Source organism: Lichenostomus cassidix, chromosome 1Aa (assembly GCF_008360975.1).
Source record: "Lichenostomus cassidix isolate B80296 chromosome 1Aa, HeHo_3.0, whole genome shotgun sequence".
Classification (NCBI taxonomy): Eukaryota; Metazoa; Chordata; class Aves; order Passeriformes; family Meliphagidae; genus Lichenostomus; species Lichenostomus cassidix.
This window is the reverse complement of record NC_139480.1, coordinates 3,158,900-3,185,351: the sequence shown is the minus strand read 5'-3', so window position 1 is coordinate 3,185,351 and position 26,452 is coordinate 3,158,900. Positions and strand designations below refer to the sequence as shown.

Genomic DNA, 26,452 nt, shown 5'->3' with positions numbered 1-26,452 from the left:
CAAGTTTTCCCCTTGCTTTGGAGGGAGCTCTGGGTGAAAACATCTCCCTTCTCCAGGAAAAACCCTACAACAACCTTAGACAGAGAAACTCAAAAAATCCCCAGCTTATGCGCTGGTCCTGTTGGTGCTGGGTTGATGGTTAGACTTGATGTTAAAGGTCTTTTCCAACCTTAATGATTTTATAATTCCAGGAGCCGGTGTGGGATCAAACCTCAGTGGGGTTTCCTAGATCCCTTTCCCATCCACCCACCTGCGCTGGGCGAGTAAAGGAGCCATTTCTTTGGGTAACCAACACTCCACAAGCCCCACTGGGCACCCCCTGAGCCCCTTGGGCCCCTCATCCCCACAGTGCATTCCCCAAGCCTCTCAGTTCACCTCAGTCCCAAAGGCATCCCTTGAGGCTCTCAGGGAATCCCCTCAGACCCACAGAGCCTCTGAGCCCCTCAGGCCACCTCAGCTCCACGGGGCATCCTCAGAGCATCCCTTCAGACCCATCTGAGCCCCACGGGACACCCCCTGAACCCCTTAGGGCACCTCAGCCCCAAGGAACACCGTCTGAACCCCTCAGGGCACCTCAGCCCTCAGGGATACCATCTGAACCCCTCAGCCCCACGGCGCATCCCCTCAGACGCCCCTGAGCCCCTCAGGCCGTCCCCACCCCCGCCGGCGCGGCCCCTTTAAGAGCGCGACCCCTTTAAGAGCTTGGCCCCGCCCCCCGCGGTCGCTGCCGGGGCCGCTGCTGACAACAAGATGGCGGCGGCGGCGGGTCCGGCGGGCGCCGAGAGCCGCGTGTTGGGCTACAGCCTGCACCGCTGGAGCAGCTTCTCCTCCACCTACCTGCCCGAGTGAGTGCCGGGCTCGGCACCGCGCCCGGAACGCGCTCCGGGCTCGGGTCTGGGGGTGGCCGGGCGGCCGGGCCTGTGTGGGGCCTGCGCGGGCTCCGCGCTGGGGCCTGCGCGGGGAGGCCGCGGCGGGGGGAGCGGGAGCGGAGCTGTGTGTGAGCGGCGTTCTGTGCGTGAGAAGGGTCTGTGCTGCCGATCTTGTGGGGCTGTGTGTGAGGAGGATCTCTAGAGGAGAGTTTGGAGCGGCTATGTTTGGGAGGGGTTTCTGCTGCAGGGTTTGGGGGTTCTGTTTGTGTTAGAGGGGTTTCTACAGCAGGGTTTGCGGGGCTATGTGTGACGGAGGTCTGTGCAGCGGGATTTTCGGGTCTTTGTGGGGCAGGAGATGCTCAGCAGAACTGGAGGTTCAGCGACAGGGCCCCATCACTTGGGGGTGTGTTTGGGGAAGTGCTTGATGAAGACATTTGGGGGGAGTTGAGCTGGGGAGAGGGTCTGGGCTTGCAGGTTTGGGGTGGTAAGTGAAGTAGGGAGGGCCTAGAGGATCAGGTTTGGGGGTGCTTTAGCACGAGGTATGGGCAAGGGAAAGTTGCACCCAAGGAGGATAAGCTGCCCCCACATTTGGGAGAAGAACAGGTGCTGGTGTGGGAGAGGCTGGTCAGTCGCTGGGTGAAACGAGGAGAAGGGTCAGTGCCCCTCCTTCCCTGCCCTGCCTCTGTCAGGTGCCTGTGGGCTGTGTGTTTTTTGGCAGCTTGGCGTCCTCTCCTGCCCCTGACCTCTGGAATGCTGGGGCTGTGTCGCCTGCTGTGCGTGGTTTTAGGGGAAAGGGGTCACCTGCTGCCCTAATCGCCTGCCTTTAGGAATTCGGCAGTTGGCGGGAGGCGGCTGGAGCTGTTACAGCCATCGGTTTGTGCTGCTGCACCAACGGATCCCATCCTTCAGTGGAAGAGTTCACCATATGGCATCCAGCTGCAGCCTGTGGAATTCCTCTAGTTGCTGACAGTCAAGTTTGGAGTGACCACAATGTGGTTTAGGTGTGATGGTTTTGGTACACCTTTCGGATAAGTCATCATTGGTGCTGGAATCTGGGAGGACTGCTGGGGTCACAGCCCAATTAGGTCATCGTGGGCTGTAGAGCCTCATCTGATCATCGATTGTGCTGTATTCACTGACCTTTGATTGATGTATCCTGAACTCATCTGCTATCAACAAGAGATAGAGTTGCCTTAGTTGTTAATTATTAATATCCTCAATTATCTCCACTTTCCAAAATGAAGCAAATGTCTAAAAACGTTTTTTAACTGAACTCCGAGTTGTTTTGTTTTTCTGTGTTACATGTGAAAAACAACTGGTTTCTTTTCTAACTGGTAATCTTTGGTGATAAAGTGATCCCTTTACTTTTCTTCTTAAAACAGCTTGACTTTAGGGTGCCTCTTTCAGGTCTCTGATGGTCTTGGAGTTATTTCTACTGGCATTTCTGGCTTTTAAAATCGCATTACAGTGTTGGTCCCTGAGCAGAGGGATGACAGTCCATTATTGATCTCACTGATGCGATATAAGCAGAGAGTATTGTCTTTCTCCTTGATATTCCTTTCCAAGGCTCCCATTAGTCCCTTTTGCTATAAACTGGTGTCAGGAATTAATGTTCACGTGGCATCTGCAGTGCTGCCCAAAGTCCTTAATGCCTTCCCTGATACAATTCCCATTCCTGTAGCTGGGCTGGTATTTAACAAACGCATGACCTTGCATTCAGCTGTTTTTAAGATGTTGTTTAAAAGGCTTGTCATCAGTGAAAACTGTTTTATCTGCTTTTAAGCACTGTGATCCCAGCAGTGGGGTTGTTCTCTGGTATGACCTTGGTCTGAGGGATGCTGATCCTAACGTGCTGTCTGCTATGGAAGTTTTGGTTTTCTTCTGCTAACTTTTGATTCCCATGGTTTGGGAGAGAGCTGGAATGCAGACTGAATTGGAAAGGAAAGGCTTTGACCTGTGATTTAAGATCAGCCTCTCAAAACCAGAAAGTTTAATAAGGAATGTATGGGAGGTTGGGTTTTTGGGGATGGACTGAAGATGGAAATCTTGAAAATTGCTGGGATAGGACATGCAGATAGAGCTAAAAGTTGTCTCAGTATTTAATATGTAGAACAAAATTGTTTGTCTGGAAGGACTCGATCTTAAGAGGATGTTTTCCACCCTACATGATTCTGTGATATTGGGAATTCTGGTTACAATGTAATTTAAATAAGTTTGCTGGCATAATTAGAAAGAAACCACTTCAACCTTGCAGGAGAAAAGGTGCTCTGCCCTTATGTATTTAGGAATGACTATACAACTGATTAAATATTATTTCTTGTTGTTTGGAGTTGTGGTATTGCAGGCAAAGTGCTTGGGGAGGAGCAGCAGAGTAGCTTGTCAGCCAAGCATGATTTAAATACATGTCTTAAGTACTTGTATGGTTTTAAATGTAAAACGAGGTTATGGAATATAAAACTTTCATCACTGCTGACCAGGGAGGAAATGAAATGTTGAGTGACATCTCATCTGCTTATGTGATGCTGAACTGACATTGAAACTTTTCAGAACACTGAAATCAATCACCTGATAATTTCTCTTTTAATTATAAAACAAAACAAACAAAACAAAAAGTGTTTTTCAAAGGCCTTTCTGGTCATGCTCTAGTTGAGGATCAGTAATCTATTGAAAAACACCCTTTTTTCTTTCAGTGACAGAGAAGCTTCCTTTGTTGAATGCCAGTGTCTTTCCTCTTACATTTGGTGGTGGTACTGGAGGATTAATCAGTGCTGGACCCAGTTTCTGGCTGTTTTACCAGTGCTGCAGCTACCTGCACGTTTGCAAAGACCTTTCCAAACATTAAGTGAGGATTATCTTTCTTGTGTCTGCCAAGGAATAATTTTCCTGTTTTTCAAACTGCTGGAGTTGTCTGTTGGTTTGTATCTGCCAGCAAGAAGACTGACTTGGATATTTACTTTAGAAACTTTTTGGGTGGAAGTGAAATAATTGTCCTGGTGATAGGGGCTAGCTGAGTCTGTGTTGTAGGGCAGGTTGTGCCTTTGGGAAGAGAATTGATCGAGGAGGAAATCTGGTGCTGAAACATTTGATGTTTGCAGAGGTGCTCTGCCTGTGCAGAGGCAGCAGTGCATTGATGAGTGCGTCCAACTTGGATGGAAATGTTCCACTCAGCCCATTGCCTGAGACTGCTCTGTCAGATCCATTCCTTGCCTCTCCAAGGTTCCTCCTGAAGGAATGGTAGGCTGTTCCCTGATGCCTCACAAGGCTCTGGCCCAGGGATTGCCCCACCAGCGGCAGTCCCTTTACACCAGTGACACAAACCAGTGCTGGAGTCTTTTGTCATGCACAGAGAGAGGGAGATGGACTTGATTCCCCTCCCTCTTTTCTCGTGCAGGAGGTGATGAGCTCAATCCCTTCGTTTCTTCTTTGGACAAGGAGGGAATAAACAGTTTATAGACAATAATGTAGGCTTGTTCCAACGTGGGGTTTTTTTTGGTAAGGAATAGAACCAGCAGTCTGTTGCTCTAAACTGAGAGAAGCACTTCATATCCCGATTTTTTTTTTAGTGGCCTGTGTTTGTATCTGCTCCAGTTTGAACTTCCTCCTGAGTTGAATGAGAGGTGAAGTTCTGTGCTCTGTGCAATGGCAGCTGTGTACCCTTTTTTATTGCCAGATTACTGTGTCCTGGGGGCTGTGGGTTCTAGTGGCTGCATCAGCCTCATGACCGAGGATATTTTGTGTTTGGTAATGCACTCAGGTCCTTCTGTCACTGTTTTATATGGCTGAAATCCCACTTCAGAGATGAACAAGAGTTTTTTGCTGTGTTATTCTATTCACATACCTTTGTGAGGAAGGTTCATCCCATTTCTGTTGCTCAAATTTTCAGTCATTAAAGTCTTCCTGTATGGCATCTCTGCAGAGGAAGATCAGTATACTTCCTGTGTTTGACTTCAGGGTTTTTCATTAGTATTTTGTTTATTTCTTTTGCTAAGGTTGTTATTAACAATATAAATTAAGATTGGTTTCTTGGCTGTTAATGAAATACCATTAACAACCTCTTAGTTGATGTCACTTTTTCACTGCAACCAACTTCTATCTATTTCACAGTCAACTTCAGTTGTTCAGAGAATTCCAGTCTTCTCTGATTTCTCACCTTGAGGGGTGTCTCATGCTGAAGGCTGAATAACTCTGTTTTCCCTTTCCTAGGAAGTGTAGTGGAGCAGGGAAAGATCCAGCTGATTTGTTAAAATACACTTAAAATAATTCCATATTTTCGTTGGTTTTCTGTATTTCCATCAAGCCATGGGAAATAAACTTAGTGAAAGATACTTTGATAGTAAAATGAGTGACTCATAAACTTTTAAAGTGTGAATGCTTTTTTTTTTTTTGCTTTCTGCTTATGAGGATGTAACAACAAGTTCCTGGCCAGGCTAAAATGTACTGCTGTAGTGTGTCTACTCTGAAAAAAATGCTCTCTTCTATGTTTTCAAATCTTGCAAAATCTTAGTGAGAAGGTGCAGAGAACACGTGTAACAAACTTCTTGGGGTAAAGTCCATAAGGATTAAAAAAACCAGACCAAAACAAATAAAAACAAACAAAAATCACCCCAGGTGGAAAATAACCTGAATTCCAGCTCCTATGCTCACAGAGATTTCTGTAGCGGGAAAAAACATGGGTTTGTGGCCAGTGAAATGTGATTCGCAGTTTCTCCTCCAACCACATGAAACTGATGACTCAGATCTGTACTTTAGAGGTTCATAAATCTCCTTATAGATGCATCCAGGTCTTGAAGAATCTCATGTTCAAGCTGAGATCAGTCATGACTAATGAAAGGGTTTATTTTTAATATTATGTTCCCTGAGCCCAAGCTCTGTTCCCTTTACGAGGTGAGGATACCTTCTGCTGAGGCCTCAGCAGTTTAAAGCCATCTAAACCAGACCCAGTGGTGGACTAGTTGCAGAACTGTGATTTTGGAGGTATTTTTCACTAATAATAAGCATTAATGGATTTTTTTTCCAGCTTAAGTTGTCAGCTTTTCTTGCTTTACTTCAGTATTTTGATGTAGCCAATTCACTTTCCTTGTAATTGCTTTGCCTTTAGATGTGGGAAGGTGAGCAGGCACAGGGGTGTCTCTGTAAATGCTGATTACTTCATGTAATTATTGATCAAATATTGATCAATACTTCCAACAGTTATTCAAATGAGCAGGGAATGCAAACCCTGGCTAACCAGCGAGCTGACCACTCCTTTCCTCTCAGCTGAACCCTGTGTGTAAAAATGTTTTCTGTTCTGCTTTTCGTCCTTTCCAGTGGCCAGTGGAAAGTATTTTTTCCCCTTCTGCTTGTTTGTGTGGATTTTCTGGATGTTTCTAGAGAACCTCATGTTCTGACAGGCATTTTATGCCTTGTTTACATCACTTCTCTAGCCTAGGATTTTTCTGTGAAAGCTGAAATTCAGTACTTACAGAGCAAAGTATTTCTGTAGTAAATAAATTTGCCAACAGATTGAACACATAACTGTAAGGTGCTTCTTTGGTGTCTGATACAGTGAATTAGTGAGAAAGAAAAATGTCAGAGGTGGAAGAAGTGAAAAAAATCACAAAAATATGAAGTTATGAGGAATTATGAGTTATGATACCTCATGCTTCCTAGGGAAAAGCACAAGCACTGTAGTATCAAGCGAAATCTCTTTAGGCTCCAGTTAAAATATAGACATTATTTAAGAGATTAGACAGGTTTATTCACTGGCAGAAGGATGAAGGTGAAATGCTAATTGCTCAGGTTCCCTGGTGTGCCCAACCTGGCAGAACCTGTATTGCTGTGATGTTCAGCCTATTCTGGGATGGCATTTTACAGGAACATTAAGAATGTAAAATTTTTATGGGAGGTGTTAACATCACCAGATTGTGGATCATTTGCTGTGTACGTGGCTGCATAGCCTGTGAGGCTAATAAAAGTTTTCCAGCTATTAATTACTAATTACTGGTTTAAAGACTAAACCAGTTTTTGAAACAGAGTTTTCCTTGGGACAACTGTTGTTACTCAGGCATCACATACAGTCTGCTTGTTTATTTTTTTGTCATGGCAAAGGATGTAGTTTTTAATTCTGCACATTCATTGTGTTTTTAGCAGATTGCTGAAAGAATGGTCAGATTTCTCACCACCGTTGATTTGATGATCTGATTCTGATTTTTTTGTTGGGGTTAAGTGGTGTGGGCAGCACTGATTCCATCACTTACACAGAGGGTGATGTGTTCCATAATGTGCCAGTGCTTGACTTTATTGCATGTTAATATAAATTTGTGAACCCAAATGTAGTTTTCCTTCTTTTTTGCCTGTTGAATTTTATGGGAAGAGTGAGCTGGAAGTTCACTGGGTCTGAATTCCATAATACACCAGTTACTGGAAGGGGAGGAGGGACAGCTGAGATTTAGAGTGGTTTGTTGCTTTAGGTAGTTGCTATTTCAGTCATCACTTGCAACTCAGTGTGCATAATCCTTGAGAAATTATTTCCTGGATCAATTTAAATCAAGGAGCACAACCATTTATTTGAGTTGAGGACAGCAGCCTGCGTGTCTGAATTTAAACTGCAGGAGCAGACTGGCTGATAGAGCTTGCTCTTCCTCTGCTGGCACCTACTGCTGTTCTTGGAAGAGGACAGGATCTCCATCATGGAGAAAAATTGTGCTCTGGTCAGTTTGAATTTGGTGGTGTTTTCCTTGGTCTTCCCTGCCTTTCCTCTTGAGACTGGCTGCTGGGTTCGTAATGTCATGCTCAAGCTCTGGGAAGGTGCCTGAAAAAACATTGAAACTCTGTTTAGGACATGACCTGTATTTTTCTGGAATCCTTTTCAGTCGGTACATAGTTTAAACAGCATTTGGCTCTTAGGGTAATTATATTTAAATAGCAATTTCCTAGCCTGTTCTGCACTTGAAAGTTTTATTAGTAAAGAGATGCTCTTTACTCTTGGAGGAAAAAATTTGGATTAGGTAAATTGACCTGTGAATAAGGAATTGATGAATGAGTTCCCACTCTGCTCTTATGTGACAGGGTACAATTGTTAACTTTTAACTTTGTCTCCTCAAAATCCTGCTTTCTGGTACAGGGTTTGGAAGTTGCCAAATACGAAAGTAATGTTGGCTTGGGAACTGCTGTATCCTTTAGCATGAATTATGTGTATTGATCCAAAATAAGGAATTATTCCATAATGTAACTCCAGGGTCAAATGTTTGACCTGTACTGTGTTTCTCCAAATAACCAGCATTTAACAGGCTGATACGTCCTTATTTTCCCAGATCAGTTTTTTGTCTTTTTCATTCCCTGAGTCCCACTGTTAGTGAGAGAAGCTTAATTTTGAAAGGAAAGCTGTGAAAGTTGTCCCACCTGGAACCAGGAGGCGTTTTCCATAGAGTTTTGGTGGAGCAGTCTTGGGCATGAGGACACTTCAGTCTGTTTTGTTGAACATAGTCTGCTTTAAGTTCTTTTACAGGCATCACTTTTTTGGGTGAACTTTAACTGGGTGTGAGGTTACGGTGCTGATGAGTACTAAAGATGTGTTTATGGCTTACATTAGCAATATATATCTTTACATGTAATCACTCTGTCTGGTTTTGTGGCTTCCCCTGAGTGGAACTATTACAGATACTGTGGAATGTAAGAGCATCCTTGCAGTGTTGGGAAATCGTGGAAGGCTTAAATCTACTTCCTGGCCTTCGTTAAACTATTCCATATGTGCATTAGTCAAACAAAAATACTCTACTGAGGTTGTGATGCTTCCAAAATACAGCACAGGGGATTTACACAGATGTGCGCTAGACATTGCTTTCTTTTAATCTACTTAAAAGGATCTGTCCTGTCCCAAGGAAATGCTTTTGGAAAGGAGTGAGCACCATGCAGTACTGAAGTGTGCTGCTCCACCAGAGCTCTGGAGGATTTGGAAAGCTGAAGTTTAGTGACTTTTCTGGTGATTGCTGACAGTAGAAATCCCCATGTTCACACACGACCTAAACTACTTTGCAGCTAGATGTGAAATTTTCTCAAAATGAAAACTGAACTTTGTTATCCAGTGGCTGATGATGTTTTAAACTCCAGAAAATTTTACTCCAGTGTTTTACCTATTTGCTACAAATTCAGTCAACTGAAGAGTTTAATCTCTTCATCTCTTTCCTTAAATTTTGAAGAGCAAAATTCATGCTATTCTCGGTCTTTTTGTTAAGCCAGGGATTTATTTCTACTCAGGGAAATAAAGATACTTCTGGTATTTTATCTTGGTTAAAAGGTTGGATTTCAAATATCCTTGTGTCCTCAAATATCCTTGTGTCTTGGACATGTACAAATGAACAGAGAGTAAGAAAGGAGTAAAAGAAACTGTTTCAGATGATCTTACAATCACTGAGTTCACTAATATCACCAGCATTTAAAGTTATTTTCTTATAAAAAAGCAGATATACATTAATTAAAGTATATAGAAAAGATCTATTTCAGTGATCTAACAATTCTTAAATTTAAACCCAAAGCTGGTGCACGAAGAGAACAAACCTTGGTGATTTTTCAAGCTTAGAAGATTCTCAGCATCACTTAGCAGTGAAATTGCATCTAAACTATAATCCCTAAATGTTGGGACAGTTAGCCTGGTAATCATCTGTGATGCGTGGTTACTGTGGGTACAATATAAGTGAATAAGCCTGACTTCATTTTTTCTCCTGTTTGTTTTTCCTCTGTGCTAATATTGATATTCCCAGCCTGGAGCTGGGAGCTCTTGCCACCAAGGATTTGAATCTCTCAGTGACACAGTCAAAAGTTTAATCCGTGATTTAGGGTTGGTGAGTGTCACTGGAATAGAAGTTATTTACCAGGCTCTTATAACTTGTAAATGACCTCAAGTTGTGCCAGGGGAGGGTTAGATTGGATATCAGGAAGAGATTCTTCACCAAAAGGGTTGTCCAGCCCTGGCACAGCTGTCTGGAGCAGTTGTGGAATCACCATCCCTGGGTAATTTTAAAGACACATAGATGTGGTACTTGGGGGCATGGTTTAGTGGTGGCCTTGGCAGTGCTGGGTTAATGGTTGGACTTGGTCATCTTAAGGCTTTCCCAACCCCAATGATTCTGTAACTTCTTGGGAATTCACTACACTGCTGCAGTTCTAGTCACTATTGGTAGTATTTAATTCCTAGCATGTCTGGAGGAAGAACTGATGAGTCAAAAACATCTTGTTTAAAAAAGTCTTAACGAGATGGGGGGAGCAAAAAAAAAGTATTTCCTAACTTGCCTTACTGGAAATGTCTGCAACAGGGTCATTTTGCATTTAAGAAGCAGTCTGGTTGGTCTGGCAGTGATTATAGGCAACTTAGAAAACAAAAAGCAAACTTTTCATTGAAAAGATCAAGAACATGATTTTAATTGAGCTGTTTCTAGGCCAGAGCTAAGTAATGCCAGGTTTGTTGTCCAGTGTAGTCAGCTGTGATCTGATAAGTGTATTTCTGTAAGGTGATTTCTAAATCCTTCAGTTTATTTTTGTTATCCTGTTCTTACTAAGCTATTTTATTTTTGATAGAAGTAGGTTTATAACGTACAGGATGAGGGTGTGAGATGGCTGAGGAGATGAAGCAAAATTGAGCAGAAAGTTGGCAAATTCCATGACATTATATTTAAAACTATGCACTCTTGCACATGTTTTACTCAAACTTTGTTTTGTTATGCAAGAAGTTAAGAAATCCTGTGTTGTAACCAAAAAAACAACGCCCAGTCCTAAAAAACTTTTTTTCCTGAATGGATCTACATACTACTTAATAACTTTGCATTTTCACTGTGTTTCAATCAACACATTTTCGTATCTTTACATCCTTCTGCTGCTTAAAGTAGAGAACTTTTCCAGTGGGAAGGAAAGAAACTACAGCAGAATCCAGAAAGCGTTTTTTGACCTGCTTTAGGGGACAGCCATAGGTACATGCAGGTTTTCAAACATTGCAGCCAGGTGATTTGAAACCACTATAAATTGTAGTGAGTATTTGGGAGTTGCAGGAGAAAGAGATTCTGTAGTTCTTTCCAGATCCGTTGGGTTTTTTTGGTGGTGAGGAGTTTTTTCCCCCCATTTTTCTTGGTTAAGACTATGTGTACATTCCAGTGTCTAGGCTAGGCAGGATTATCTCCGTGGATGCTTTCTGCTGGCTGCTGAGATGGTTCCACATGTTTGGAATAATTTGGTCCACCTATTCTTACAGTGGACTTAGTGGAAATTCTAGTCCGTGTATTCCAGTTGCTGTATTCTTTCTTTTGGGATGGTTGTAGGAAAAACTGAAAGAATCATCACGTGGACACCCCTGGAGCAAGAGTTTAGTCCATTTCCAGCCAGTCTGTGTTTTCCTAACCCTCCAAGTGCTTTTTGCAGTGTAATGCCACAGTACCTCTACGATTTTCTAGAAGAGAGTCTGAGTTCCAAGTGCTGTTAGTGATGCCTGTGCCCTTTCCTGCACAGCTGCTCTCTGAAGAGCCATGTGAATGTGCCAAGCGAAGCGAGTGTTTGGGATTTGTTTATTCTTAAAGACTCATTCCTAAAGTCATGAATTTCTCTAATAGCAGCTCCATGAAAATATTTAGGTTAGATGCAAATTATAGCAGCCTTAAACCTAATTTGCTGCACATTCTGCAAAGTCATCTTATTTCTCCCTTCCCCCCTGGAGCAAAGAAAAACTCTCCCTTAGTGATAGTCATGCTTGAGCCCACAGAGCTCTTTGCACAGAGAAGTCCCCAGACATGGGGACATCTCTGTCATTCCAGCAGAGATCAGCCAGCAGCTGGCACAAAGGATATGATGATTTCTGGGTTGGTAAAAGGAAAAATTATCTCCTTCCAGCAGTTTCAAGACCAGTGTCTGCCTGGGTAATAAAAAGAAACTTGCACTGTGCTTTTCTGCCAAGAGCTTTTTGCATGGAACCATCCACTTTTTAGCGATGGGAATGCTTACAGTAAGGATTAGTGCTGAGAGCTGTGCAGGCAGCCAGGTTAGGAAATGAGGCACACCAGTGCCACCTCTGGAATTGCTTGTGGTGTTAATAAAATGGCTCCTCCTGCTTTGCTTTTCATAGCAGAGGTACCAGGTCATCTCATTATTTTAGTAGTTGCTTTACTAAAGTAGTTGCTTTAGTAGGGGGGATTGGGAATTCACTCCATTGTGAACCCCTTGTCGGGATCCAGCTGCTCATCTTTTAGTCTCAGTTTGTGCTGCCGCTGGGATGAGCTGAACTGGAGAACTGATCTGACTAAAGAAGTTATTTATGCAAATCATTATTATAGCTGCTGGTGTAGGGAGGGGGAGGATCCTTTGCGTGTGGGTGGGGTGGTCCCTCTTGGCAATGTTGTAGATTCATGCTAGACTCGATCTTGTATCCACAGCTGATGATTAGAAGTTATCTCAAACCACGTTTAACGGGTTGTTTTTTTCTCAGGAAAAGCTTGCGTAAAACCACTGGTACTTGTGGTAGCTCGAGGGCTTACAAATACCTCTTTTTTTGGTTTTTTTTTAATGTCTTGCGAAAATTACATGGAAAGTCGTTGTGTTAATGGAATTTTCAGTTCTAAAGTTTCTCAGATTTTAATCTAGGTGTCATATCTGCAAAGCCTCCCTCCGGGTACTGTGTAGGAGTTTTGTGATGTCCAGAAAAAGGGCTTTACATGGAAAGAGGCGTCTGCCATAAAGATTTGCATTTGTTTGTTTCTTACTGTCTCATGGCTGCTGGAGTGCATGAATTCTTTCAAGCTCATAAATTTTCCTAAACTGTTATGGTAAATTGGCTTTGTACACATGGACTTCTGTCTTCAATGTTTGTTTAATCTTAATAAATTAATAACTCATGTATTTTTAGATATTTCTAATTCCATTGGCGCTGCTATCTTTATCTTTCACATTTCTTTTTAGCCTTAATTTTGTGTGAGCTGCCTGTCCCTTCTCTCTCTCTTTGTGCTGAAGAATTTTTATCTTGTCTAGCTGTCCTGATTGAGATCTTCCTTGGTTGTGGCAGCCTGATCTTTGACCTGGAGAAGCAAACAAATCTGCTTCTAAAAATATGTTATTTGGGATCTGTCCCAGGTATAAAATGCCTCTTTCCAGCTGGGCATTATCTGACCATGTAGCAGTGCCAATTCCTGCAAATGTTGCTCAATGCATGGAGAGTTTATTGTCTAATGTTTAAACAAATGTAATGGAATCATAAATAAAATTTATTCCGTAGGGTAACTTGTCTTCTTGCATTCCAGGATTAGGATAAAGTTCCGTAAAGGAGAAAAGCCATACAGTTTTACCTGCCTTTGTATCCCTAAAGTATTTAATATAAGATACATATCTTTAAGTTTAGCTTTTTTTTTATTCTCTCTAGATAGTAAGAGGTATTAAGAATTTATTAAATACCATGTCTTGCCTGAGGCATGGTACAGGAGAATGCAGGTGTGATTCTTCTCCAAAGCAAGTCTTGTGGTTTCTAATGGTGACTTAGCTTTCAGACTGGCAGCTTTTATGGGAAATGCGTGTCTCAGTTCCCAAATTCTTCCCATTGCTTAGGTTGGTTTGTTTTGTCCCAGTTGTAATTAAAGACAGGGTCAGGTTTTCTCTTGGAGTTGAGTCTCTTTGCACTCCAAATGATGTTTTCAGCTGGATGTTTGATTATGCAGAGCCATGTTCTTTTATTTGGGGCTGGAGCAGAGGGCAGTGCTGCTCTATTGCATTATCCCGAGTGGGGTTGGGTGAATAAAGCAGCCACAGACCTGGCTTGGTTCTGGCATCGCTGTGTTAATAAATGCTGTGCTATGGTGGGAAGTAGCTAAAGGGAGGGGAACCTCAGTTTTATTCCTTCGCTGTGTGAAAATCCTAAGGTGTTCTCTATGGATAGACACTTGGCCAGCTCTGGAAAGTGTTCAGATTTAAGAGGCCACCCTGCTCTGGCTCCTGGCCGCGTCCCTTGTCTCATCGTGGGACTGCCTGGATACTGTTGCTACTGCGGTGATTTCGGGCTGTGCCGTGTGGAAAGAACCAGCTAATTTCTCTGTCTGTTAATGCTCAACCTCTGACTTAACCTTTTTCCCTTCGGAGCTTTCATTGGAGCGCTTTTTCCTCCAGCCCTTTGTAGTAATCCAGATGCTCGTGTTCTTTTCCTCCTACACAGCAGATGGAGATGGCATAAGCCTTTTGATGACTGTTTCCTTCTTTTTACATAAGTTTTTTGAGCTGACGAGTTCATTAGTTGGATGTCGTAGAGCTCACAAGCCCTGTCCAGCAGGTGGTGCATTGTCACCTTGCCAATAATTATATATTTTATAGGGATTTTTAGTTTGGTTTTTTTTAGTTTAATCTGGGACGCAAGCTCTTCTGCATGGTTATAGGAGAGAAAGCAGATGTGTCGTGTAACTGTCATGATGAGTCTGTTTAATTTTAGCCAAAACCCAACTATTTTGAATTTGTTAAATACCTAAGTATTGTACTATTTCCAGCTGAAGAAAGCAACTGAATTTTGCAAGTTGAGGAGTTGAACTTCTGCTTTCTTGTGTGTTGTTCTGGGCTTGTAACTCATGAAAAATACTTGTTAAAATTTGGCATGACTTAGGTGGTCACCTTCCATGCTCCAGGAAAGCTTAAGTAGGTTACCAGTCTTCTCTCTTCATTTTGGTATTGCCTATCTACTAAAGGAGAGTTTTAGGCTTACTAACCCTCCAACTGCTCATCATTTTGACTTTATTGGAAAGTTCTTATCCACTGAGGTGAATAAGCCCATTTTTTCCACTCCATTACAGACTTAGGCTTATGTCAATTCATCTGTTTTACATTTATTTCACAATTTGGATTTTTTAAATTTTGCAACTTGGAGCTCTGTTTCACAACCACAAAGCTTGAAGGCGTATTTTGATGGGTCCTGTAAAATAGCAATGTAGAAAATCTTTAATAAAGGAGGAGGAGAGAACCTGAGTCTGTACCTAATGATTTAGGTAGTTGCATGAGAATGTTATTGATCTGAATGTGCAGCACATTTATTGAAGATCTAAAATACGCAGCTCTTATTTAAATTACTTCTGGCTTCTTGTTTTTTAGGAATATCTTGGTGGATAGGCCCAATGATCAATCCTCAAGATGGTCTTCAGAAAGCAATTATCCTCCCCAGGTAAGCTCCTGAATCTCTGTTACTCTGTAGCTGTGTTGTACACCTTAATGTATGTTGGGGTTTTTATTTTAAATGTCAGCTGCTGCTGTTGAGATTGACATATTTATAGGCTTCCTTCTCTGAGAAAAATTGAGGTTGTTAGTACATTAGATATTTATATTTCTAGCAATTTTTTATCTTTCTAGAAGCACTTCATTGCGGGGGATGTTTCAGGACCTTGACAATCGTGGTCATGCTGGAAATAATCAAACCTTATGGTGAGATTAAGCTGCTAATGAGGCATGCAGCTCCCCCTTTGTCAGCACTACTGGAGGCTGTTGGAGGTTCTTGGCCTCGAATCCCAGATCTAAGGAGTTTGTGTTTGTTTCTCCTAACAGCACGTTTAGAAATGTGACCTCTGGTTAGAGACACGAATATCATCTCTTCTGCTGATTAAGCACCTTATTAAAATAAGATTTGTATTGATTTTAGCATCTAATTTGCTTTCTCACTAGTATCAAGCCTGTTAGATTATCCAGAAAATGCTTTTCCACTTTTTTTCCTCCAGTGAATGTTGTCCTTCTCTCTGTGTTAGATCTGTACCTTATTACTCTGATATGGTTTAATCAGCTTCTGTGTCTCTTATGCTGCTTGTTTTCAGTTCTTTGTTTAAAGCACTGATACACAGCAGAGTGTTGTGCTCAGTGTCTCTCTCATGCAAAGTTCTGCTTATCTACTTATTTAATCCAAGTATTCCTCTTGAGTGAAATCTCACAGGACTTATCTCCAGGTAAACCTTGCTGCTTTGCCTTGGAGTTGTGTTAAAAATCCATAGTCTGCAGTGGTGTCTGCCTAGAGCAGCAGGTCATCTGCTCCAGCTGAAGAGCTTTCACTTGAATTTTCTGATCAATCCTTCTGTGTCATTGTGTCTATAAAGTTAGGGTTTTGGGGTTTTTTAGAGGAGAAGGAAAGCTGTCCTTTGTATTTCATTAAGATGTTCCTTAAACCTGATTGTGAAGACTGATACTGATCCTATTGATTCCTCTGTGCATCTACTGCTCTTTTAATTTGATTATTTTACATATTTATATTTTGATAAACAGCATACGATTTTAATCCATAGCCTGAAGCAGTTTTAGTCTGTCCAGGAACTATGGATTGCAGAGTAATGGGTATTGAGCATGGATTGTGTCCCAGTCTGTGCCATCCTTTAGTTTCTTTCATGCAGGAAGCACATTATTTTTCTTGGGATGTTTTTGTTCCCAAGGCAGAGTTGGCTCATGGTGTGTCTTTGGACTGGGTTTTTTATCTGAGATGTGCTCTTAGTTGTTGCTCAAATTTGCGTTTTAATTTCTGGGCCATCATGAACATTTTGTGCTTTTAAAAATCTGATTCTGGAATGGGAACACACCTCCTGTAAGTGATGCTTTAGAATATTCCCAGCTTACACTTAAGGCAGACAAGCAGTGATGCAGGTTATACTCAGACATGTAGATTAGGCAGGGATTAATTAGAGTGTCAGACTTCTGTAGAAACCACATGAGCTTGTTAAAGAGATGTCTTCCAAAAAATTTATGTGAATGAGTTGTGATCTGAATGGAGATGTTGTTGCAGAATGACTCGACTCCTGCCCTGGAGAGTTGGGCACTGCTCTGCATGCTAAGCAAGGCATTTAAACCAAACTTTTTGGTAGGAGAGGGATGAATTAACACTATAATTATCTACCTGTATGTCCCATACTGAGACATATATTAGGTATCCAGAGTTAAGTTCTGACTCGAAAAAATTAGTCCTTGTAGGGGAAACTGAGATTGGCAAGACAGTATTTGAGTTTTATTCTATTACTTAAAGACAAAACTAACAGAAAAAACTTGAAAAGACAATACTGCTGTATCCTCTTGCATGAATCTATGCATCTAATAGTGAGAACATAAAATCCTGTGTAGCTGCTTGTGTGTTCAGCAAGCCCAATCCTGAGCACTGAGTAAGAGAGATGATGTATTTTCAGTGCCTTTATACTATGTAAAGTACTCTATACTTCAGATAATTCTCATGTTTCTAATCTGAGTGTTTAATTATTCATGCAAAGCATGTTTTTGCAGTTTAATTTCTGTGTTGAAAAATTAGCTGGAAAGAGGAAATGGGAAACAAAAATCTGCAGAAGAGTCCTGTGTGCAAAGAGTGCAGTTTTTGTTATTTCTATGTATATAGAAGCAGTTCACATTTGTGTTGTCTCATACCTGACAAAAGATCTCCAGATTTGGTTGCATTTTGATCAAAACAGTTACTGTACCTTGTCCATTGAAAGACCGCCACATTTAAGTGCAGGAAGAACTTATATATAGGTGTTCTGCTTCCTTGTTTTTCCTGGTGGCTGAGGTCCTTACAGCAGAATTTTAGCTTGGAAGACTTCAGTTGAAACAGTGGAGGATTGAATTATAAGTGTGGTGAGGAGAGAATTTGAGGGAATCCCAGTTACTTTGTTAAAAGCCGAGTAGTTCATATTCCAAAAATTGCTGATATATACATAGAATTTTTAATCCCCAGAATAAACATCATGGATCCTATAGCAAATGAAGTTGCAAAGCATTTTAGGGGTGGTGTATTGGCAGCACTTCAGTTAAAAACTGGTCACTTGTGCAGTGACGCACTTGCTCGAGTGTGTGGGTGGCCATAACGGGCCGGACAGGAAGCGAGCTAAAACTCAGGGAAATAAAGCTCTCCTTGTTCCCAACTTTATTAGCTGAACCCAGGGCTATGGCACAAGACAAGGACTGATGGCCATTGTGCTCAATGTGAGATATTTTAATAAGCTCTGCAGTCCTGATCGCGTGTGTTTGTCTCCTCAGTGCCTCACCTTGGTGCCAGGGTTTAGCAATTCCCTGTCAAGGTGATGGTGCTGTGCTGGCTTAGAGGTAAAAATATGAGTGAGTCCCTAAACATTGGTTTATCCCCTTCCCTTGTTGAGTGAAACAAGACCTTTCCAGGCACCTTTTTTTTTCAGAGCACGAATCAGAATGTTTTTACATAGGTAAAAACATCAAAATGTGTTCATTAGCTCAATGACAATGCAGTAAATGGACCAAAGTCCATACCAAACATTTTTGAAAAGGGAAGGAAAATGAAAGTGGAAGTGTAGTCACTTGAAATGCTGCCACGTGACTGTATTTAGTAAGGGTTTTTTCTGGCTTCATGGGTATGGTAGAGTTAAATAATTTTCGTGGCCATGGATGCCACCAGTTGGTTATGAATGAGTGCCAGTGAAAGGAAATACATCTGACAGCTGTTTTTCTGTTTATTAAACTAGATATCTTTCTTCAGTCTTGAAATAGATGACCCAGAAATTATATATTTAATAACAAACCTGTTATGTAGTAACCTATTCAGGCAGGAGAGGGCTGATGGTTCTATTTTTAATGTTGTTCTCGGCTTACATAGGAAGTGTGAAGCAATGAGGCTGGTGATGCTGAAGACCACAGCACTGTCAGAAAGGCTCATCCTGATGATTGCAGTGATGATCTGATGTGGAAGACTGTGTAGAACAGCATTTAATTCCCCTGAGTGGCTTGATTAATAATGTGTAGAACAAAAGCATAGATTTTTATTTAGCTACCAACTTAATTGCAAGAGCAATCGAGATGTTTGTGTCTTGGACAAGGGCAGCCCTTGTTATTTTGTGGGTTTTATTTTTACATGCAATATAAGCGTCACTGTTCCGTAATTAAAAAAATGCTTGAGCAGAACTGGTTAAAGAGAAAGAAATTGATAAAATACAGTGTGACTTTAGTTGTACAGGCAGCTTGTGTAGTGCAGTTTGGAATCTGGTTCAGCATGTTTAATCACAGAATCAATTAGATTGGAAAAGACCTCTGAGATCATATGAGTCCAACCTTTGACCAATCACCACCTTCTCAGTGCCAGGGTCTAGTTAAATGCCACATCCACTTGTTTTTTGGACATCTCCAGGGTTGGTGACTCTGCCACCTGCTCCCTGGGCAGCCCATTCCAGTGTGGTTGAGATGTGAATTTTGAGCAGTTTAAGAGCATATGTATAAAGTTAGTAGTGTTGTCCAAACAATTGGTTTCAGTTTTGCATCTGAAGAGCAGTTTTCCTCTGATTTCCATCCTGCTGTGTAGATTGTATCAGGAATTAATTTGAAGTACATTAATAAAACTGACACCCAGTTGTGTGATGCAGCAGCCTGCATATGGTTGTCATCAAATGGTAGCACAGACCAGAGCTTCAGAAAAGTTTGGAATTTGTTGCAGCTCCCAGTGTGAGAAGGCTGGACTTGCTTCTTTTTTTCGGGGTGCACTGTAAGGAGATATTGAGGTGCTGTATTTACTTACAAATACGTTGAATCAGAAACCAGAAGTTTTGCTCTTTGAGTATTTTGTAGCATCATTTTTGTTAGTGCTGTGATTTGAGGCCTAACAACTGGGCTGAGGTTTTTGCTCAGTCGTGCCAGTTAGTATCTTTGTGCCATGTTCTAATGGACAAACACTTCAGTTATAATTTGGATTTTTGGCATGCTGCATGAATACGTGGACATTAAATGTGCTAATGTTGCTCATAGCAATAAAATGGAAAAGTGTCGAATATCTTGGTGTATGTATTTGCCTGAAATCTCATAGAATGTTCTCTCCAGGTTGAATAAATCACTTGATCTTACAGACACTTCTGTCACATCTTTCAGAGCTACAGAGAATAGTCTGTCACAGCTAAAATCCTGGTAGCAGTCCAAAAATATCCATGCAGCCAGCTGTTAGCTGAGGCAGTGTGTTTTTCCAGCATCAGTGAGATTCGTAGCTGGTACCCACAAAGTGGCAGTGGTGTGTGTTTGTATAGAAACCCAAAAGTGCATCTTTATATTTCTATATGTATCACAGAATTACATAGAATGGATTGGTTTAGAAGGGACCTTAGAGATCATCACATTCCACCACACTTCCACTAAACCAGGTTGCTCCAAGGCACCCAACCTGGCCTTGAACTCTTCCAGGGGTAGGGAATCTCCAGCCTCTCTGGGCAACCCTGCCAGGGTCTCACCACCCTCACAGTAAAGAATTTATTCCTAATAGCTAATCTAAATTTCCCTTTTAGTTTGGAAGTCTTTCAGTTTGATATGTGTGTGTATGCGTTGAAAACCAGAAAAATACGTATGTAGGCACAGGGTTTTATAGCAAATCTGTTCTTTGTTTCCATATCAATCAGCAGACAATTCACAAAAAAGGGTTGAGTTTAGCTTTTGTGTTTCTATTTTCTGTAAGGTCTGCATGACTCAGCAGGTGGTGGGATGTGTGGAAGTGGCAAGGAGGGCGGCAGAGTTCCCTCTCTGTCTGTAGGGTTAAGAAATCACTGCTGCCCATGTGGAGTAATTGCTGTGCTTTGCTCCCTTCCAGGCATGAAGGATTTTACTGCAGTCCTGGTTTTCTCTCTCTTAATTTAGGGTAAGAATTGAATAATGCAGGATGACGTTTGTGCCAAGTTTTTGCAAATCTTGTGTGGTACTTGAGAAAGTATGTGTTCATGGCCCAGGCATTAGGTTTGAGATTCCAGCAGGATTAAGAATTGCAATTGCTGGTAGTGCTGGCTTCACTTTTCCAGCTTTGGGAGAAATCTGCAGGGAAGATATGATGGTGTAGGAGGAGTTCTTAGACATTGTGTACTGTCTGTTCTGTATGGGAATTTTGGCAGCAGGCTGTGCCATGTATCAAGTGCTGCCTTGCTCATTAAAGGACCGTCCTTTTGCTCATCCTTTCCTTTCTTGTGCTTTATAAAATCAGTTTTCTGCATAGAATTTTAGTGGGTTTTTTTCTGAAGTTTGGGAATTACTTTGAGACAGCAGCATGGCTTGCTGCTACTTAAATTAACAGTGGGTTCTGATGTTTAGGTGGATGGTGTTCTTCACAAAACTAGAAATTTTTTATTAAAAGTATTCGGAAAAGCACCAAAGCATTCTTCTGTTTTACCCTCACAGTGCTGATACTGGCTTATTTTCTTCATTCTGAAAAAATTTGAGATGCTGGAAACATCTTTGACAGTAAATCTGCTATTAGTACCTATCCTGTCTACATCTTCGTATGTAACTGCTTTATGAATAAGTATTTCTTTTAATCTAAGCTTTTTGTAAATGTAATGGGAACCAGCCATTGAGGTTACACAACACTATCCTGGTGCTCTCCTGAACAATATCAGTACTGCTCCTAGCTTGAGAATTAGTTGCTTTATAGGGCTGGGACAAAAATAAAAGACTGAGAAGTAAATGGATGGGTGAGTCTTTTCTGCTGCTTTCCCAAAAATTACCTTTCTAGGGTAAGACTGTGCTACTGATGGAGTTGTTTAGCATAGGAGGTGCTACTCAGTCTCTACTCAGGATCCACAGAAAACAGTCACACACATGCAAAAAACTCTACTTGATGTCGATGAAAGACCAAAAATCAGGCGTCCTGTCTGGCTTGGCAGTGCTGCTGCTTGGAGGACAGGGCCACCAGCAGAGGCTGTGGTGGGAGGTGTCCTACAACGTGCTGATCTGCTTGTGCTGGAGTCCTGATGACAGGGTTTTGTAACAAAATCCAGCACGATGAATAATTGTCATTCTGTGCTGTGCCTCGGTGCTCTGTGGTGCACTGCTTATTTCTGAGAAATTGGGGAAGAAAATGAAACGCACTGCTTTCAGATGTAAAACTCAATGTATTCTGCAGAACAAGGTGTCCCCAGACTTCCCCCAAGACCTGTTTGGTAGGGGAAAATGCTATGAAATGGTGCGCCTGGTTTTCCATGGGAACAGACCTTTTCCTCCAGCAGTGCTGGTGAAGCTGGTAGCTGTGGCTTGAGTATAGATAATCTGACTGTTCATACACAGATTGTGTCCACCCAGTGTAAGAGGGTAGCAAGTGTTCAGCAAGGGAGAACATTTTCATCATTTTCCATGTAAAGCTCCTTTACTGTCATTAAGTGGCTCAGTTTTATTTGGGATGGTTAATAAGCAGTTGGTTCTTGTGTTTGCCACGTGCCAAACTTTGTGTTCAGTGGTTAAACAGCATCAGCCCAGAGAAGAAAAGTAATTTGATGTTCTCTTAGCATGTGGAACATACTGTATTTATCTAATTGTGTATTCAGTTTAGGTTTCATTTCAGGCTGTAGTGGGCGTTTGAATCTTCACTCTCTGTAGTTTGATCCTATTTGCCAGATTTCAGGAAGTCTTGTGTCCAACTTAAAGGAATATATGTAAGCCCTGAATAGAATTGCTAGGAATAAGTAGTTCAACCAAATCTTTTTCTTAGATAAACTGCTTTTAAAGTAATATTCTTAAAAAACCTTTCCTTCATTCCAGGAACAAATGACAAAATACCATAATGGGGAGGCTTCATCTTCACTTTCATTCTCTGGCTTTGTAAACTGAGTATTTGGAGGCTGTAATGCTTCTCCCTTAGTGTGTTTTGCAGCCTTGGCTTTAATATTAAAATTCACTGTTCTCTCTTCCACAGTATTTAATTCTGAAGCTTGAAAGACCTGCCATAGTCCAGAGCATTACATTTGGCAAATATGAGAAAACGCATGTCTGCAATCTAAAGAAGTTTAAAGTCTTTGGTGGGATGAATGAGGAGAATATGACAGATCTCTTATCCAGGTAAGATGTGATTCCATCAGCTCTGGGAACTGTAAAGGCTGGACCAAAATGCTCTTCCCTTGGTTCCCCAGCAGCCACACAGCCGGCAGTGGAGCAGAGCTGTGGTTGTGACCCTGCCATTGGCTGCCCTCGTGTTTATGGTCAGGTCAGAGAGCAGCAATCCCAATGCTCTCTCCAGGAAGCCTTCCTTATCCTGCTCTAACCACAGAGGATTTGTGGAGAGCAAGCTCTTGGCGATTTGGAAGAGCTGAGTTCAGGGTGCAGCATTGCTGGATTGAGATTCCTTCCTTCCATGTGCTTGAGGCACAAGAGAAATGATTCCCCAGGTGTTGGGAACTTAAAAATAGCTTTTAAAAGCCCAAGCTACCTCCCCATGCCAAAAACCTTGTTGCAGCCATAAATATCTGAGCTAATCAGCTGCTCTGCCTTTCTTCAGATGGGTAAATAAATCAAACAGGCAAAATGGAAAACCTGCATTTTCCTTTGTTTAGTTGGATTTGGTGGAATTATACTGATAGGGACTAAAGAAGGAGCCTTTTGGCTGTTCAGGTTATGCAGAACTACTGAGTAGTTGCTAATGTAAATTTGCAAGGACCTTTTAAGGAGTCTGCTGTTTCAGAAAGGGAAAGGGGAGTTAAATATCCAGGAATACAAGAGAAAAGAGTAGCAAGAACCGGTGTATTTTGGGAGGCCTACAGAAGAGAAGTCCATCTCCTAGGAATTTATGGGGTTTACATTGTCTGTAGTCAAGCAGAATAGCCAAAGAGAAACATGGGAAATTCTATGTCACAGGTATCGTTCAAGGACCTTATAGAATCTATCCACAACCCTTCCCACACTTTTTCCCTCTTTGGGTAGACCAATCTTGAAATTTGCCATTATTACTGTTAAAATTGTGGGGGAAGAGGCATTTTAGTATCACAGTAATTATTGACATTTGATATCGTTTCACTTGTGATGATATTTAAACTTGTGATGAAGTTTAATAAAAATCCTCCTTTTGGCACCTGTACTTGTATTTTCAGTAAAAATGGACTTAAGATTTTTGATAAATTATACCAAATATTTGATATTTTTAGAAAGTAATGCCCATAAATGAATCACAAAGCACTTTGTCAGGGCGATAATTTTGAGATCTGATCCATCTCCTTCTTGAGAATGGAAGAGTGCAGTTCAGCACATCGGGAGCTGAAGTCTCAGGGTTCCAGGTGCAGAGGAGCAGCATTGATCCAAAGCCAATTCCCACCCAAAATCCCATTGATGCCTCCCAGGGAGGCAGAGGTTGGTGGAGAGCAGCCCAGGCCTTGGTCCAGCACGTGTACTTGTGATTCAGGGTGGTATGAAACAAGATTCGGGTTTCAGGCGTGACCTAGATTGCATTTATTAGCTAGTCCTAACATACAAGGTAAGATTTAGTAACCTTATTTATTTTTTCCCACAGTGGCTTAAAGAATGATTATAACAAAGAAACATTCACCTTGAAGCATAAAATTGATGAACAGATGTTCCCCTGTCGATTCATTAAGATAGGTAAATGCATTTTTTCAGCATTCTGAGTAGAAAATAATCTCTTCTGATACTTGTGCCAGTCTCGGCACTTGTGACTTCATTGTGCTCAGGCAAAATATCCACAATAGCTGTTCCATTTCATCATCTCTTTTAGGCTGGTTAGATTGGAACACAGTGAAGTCCTGTTAATAAGAAATAGTAGCTTCATAATTTAAATCCTGGGGAGTGAAAGCAAAATAGAGCAATTTTCAGAAATACAGCTGTTGAGTCAACTAATTGCGGGAGAAGCTGCTTACTGTCCTCCTATGAATTGCTATATAGAGCTTTAAATAAATTACTAAGCTAAATACCAGTAAAAGTTTCAGCACTGACAGCCCTAGAGACTGAAAAAGCTTGAAAAGTTTTGTTCTCAAACACGCTCACAACACATAAAGCAACAGCAGAAGCCTCCCTTGTTCTTTTCCTGCTGCTCTAATCACCATGTCTCGCTCACCTCTGGCTAAAGATGACATCCAGGGGCAGGGAAGGATTGTCCCCCCTGATGTCTGGTTTGGCTGGGGCAGGGGCTGAGGGGTGCTCCCAAAGGCCGGGTGCTGGGACATGTGATGGGAGCAGCTGAGAATATCCCCTCCTTGCTTTTTGCAGGCTGGAGAGAACAAGAGTCTTAGAGTTGTTGGATTTAATCCAGGAATTTGGAGCCTTTCAGCTTGCTCAGTAAATTTATCTTTCCCTTCCTACCTACTGAGATAGTACAAGAATGACTGGGTTTAAACTAGCTGTTTAAGGTTAAAAATAGAGCAAGGAGGTAGTTGCTGAAAAATGAGATAAGATCCTGTTGGCTAATTTAGGTGAATTTAGGAGTGTTTTGATGTGTTGGGTAATTCCTTTGCCAAGACTCTGATGATAGTTGTTGTGTAGGGGCTCTCCTTGGAGCTTTTGCTCTGATGTGTTCTTTCTGAATCTCCTCATGTTTGTCAGCAACTGAAGGCTTCAGGCTGGGAATCCAGTAATCATTTGTGGGGTTTCCTGTTCTTAGAGAAGTAGAGGATTTGGTTGTTCACTGGGCTGGTTTCTGGCTGCTACTTTTGGAAGCAACTGTTTTGCTTGGCTTTAGGAAACCTCAAGAGTAGCAGAGGAATAGAGTTAGAGGTTGACTACATCAGGGAAGTTAAATGAATTTTTTTTTTTTTTTTTTTTTTTAAAATTCTGAAGCTTCCAACTTGAGGTTTTTGGAAAATACTATTTTTCAGTGGCTAAAAACCATCAAGTAATTCCCGGAGGGCTAAAGGGGCCATTGTAAAGATTACTGGCTGCTTCTCTGGATGTGTAAATTGTATTCCAGAGAAATGTGTTCTGATGGAATGAAGTGTTGCAGTGAGTTGAAATTTACTATGAAAATAAAATGCTGATTAATTTCTACTACCAGTATGTTTTCCTCTGAAATTATATGAGTTTTCTTGGAATGGGATCTTCATGTGGTACTTTCAAAAGGGCATGTAGTGATAGGACAAGAGGAAATGGCCTTATCTGAAGGAGGGTAGATTTAGATTAGATACTAAGAGAAAACTCCTGATGGTGAGGGTGGTGAGTCCCTGGCACAGGTTACCCAGAGAAGCTGTGGCTGCCCTTGGATCCCTGGAAGTGTCCAAGGCCAGGTTGGACAGGGCTTGGAGCACCCTGGGATAATGGAAGGTGTCCCTGCTCATGTCAGGGGGGGAAGTTGTATGCTCTTTCAAGTCCCTTCCAACCCAAACCATTCCATGAATAAGCATTCTTTATCATATACATTAATATTAGTTTTGTATTGAGCTGTCACTTCCTGATAAGTGATGGTTTGAGATGAGTTTTCCTTTAATTGTCTATATCCTATCATTTCTTAAAGCTGTCTTCCATGAAGAAATTCCTGTGCCAGGACAGAACTGAAAATGATCTTTTCACCCAAACCTATGAAAGCCTCTTGGTTGATGGCTGGTGTCATTTTGTTGATGAAGTTGTGAGAGCTTTTTTATTGTTTGCCGCGAAACAACTGCAAAACACTGTTACGAAATTCTGTTATTTTTCAGATTCACAGCTTGAAAATGTTTTGAGTTTGTTAAAATTTCCAAGCTGCTAGCCAAAGTAACTCAAAATTTCAAGCACCGTGCTGTGTTCCTTGTAACAGTGCCAGGAAATGAGGCCAAAATCTGCCCTTTTGGACTCTGGGGGACTAACACGGTGAAATCCCGCTCTCCGTGAGGTTTGGCTTTGGGGGTTCAGCAGCACTTGCGTCAGGAATTGACTTTATGATTCCACAGATCAGCACAGGGTCCCTCAACAGC

General features: G+C 41.7%; 1 protein-coding gene across 3 annotated transcripts in view; it reads left to right on the top strand.

Annotated features, from left to right (window-relative positions):
- The first annotated feature begins 704 nt into the window (after positions 1-704).
- Positions 705-26,452, top strand: part of MKLN1 (muskelin 1) — a 94,257-nt gene continuing 68,509 nt past the window's right edge. Inside the window, exons 1-4 of one of the 3 annotated variants that reach the window (XM_085082032.1) lie at positions 705-845; positions 14,943-15,012; positions 22,483-22,625; positions 24,067-24,155. In XM_085082032.1, the coding sequence (XP_084938158.1) occupies positions 751-845; positions 14,943-15,012; positions 22,483-22,625; positions 24,067-24,155 (397 nt within the window). In that variant the 5' untranslated portion in view covers positions 705-750. Of the gene's footprint in view, positions 846-1,005; positions 1,025-1,722; positions 1,871-14,942; positions 15,013-22,482; positions 22,626-24,066; positions 24,156-26,452 lie in introns of those variants that run through there. The other 2 variants (XM_085082051.1, XM_085082042.1) reach the window with 2 other exon arrangements.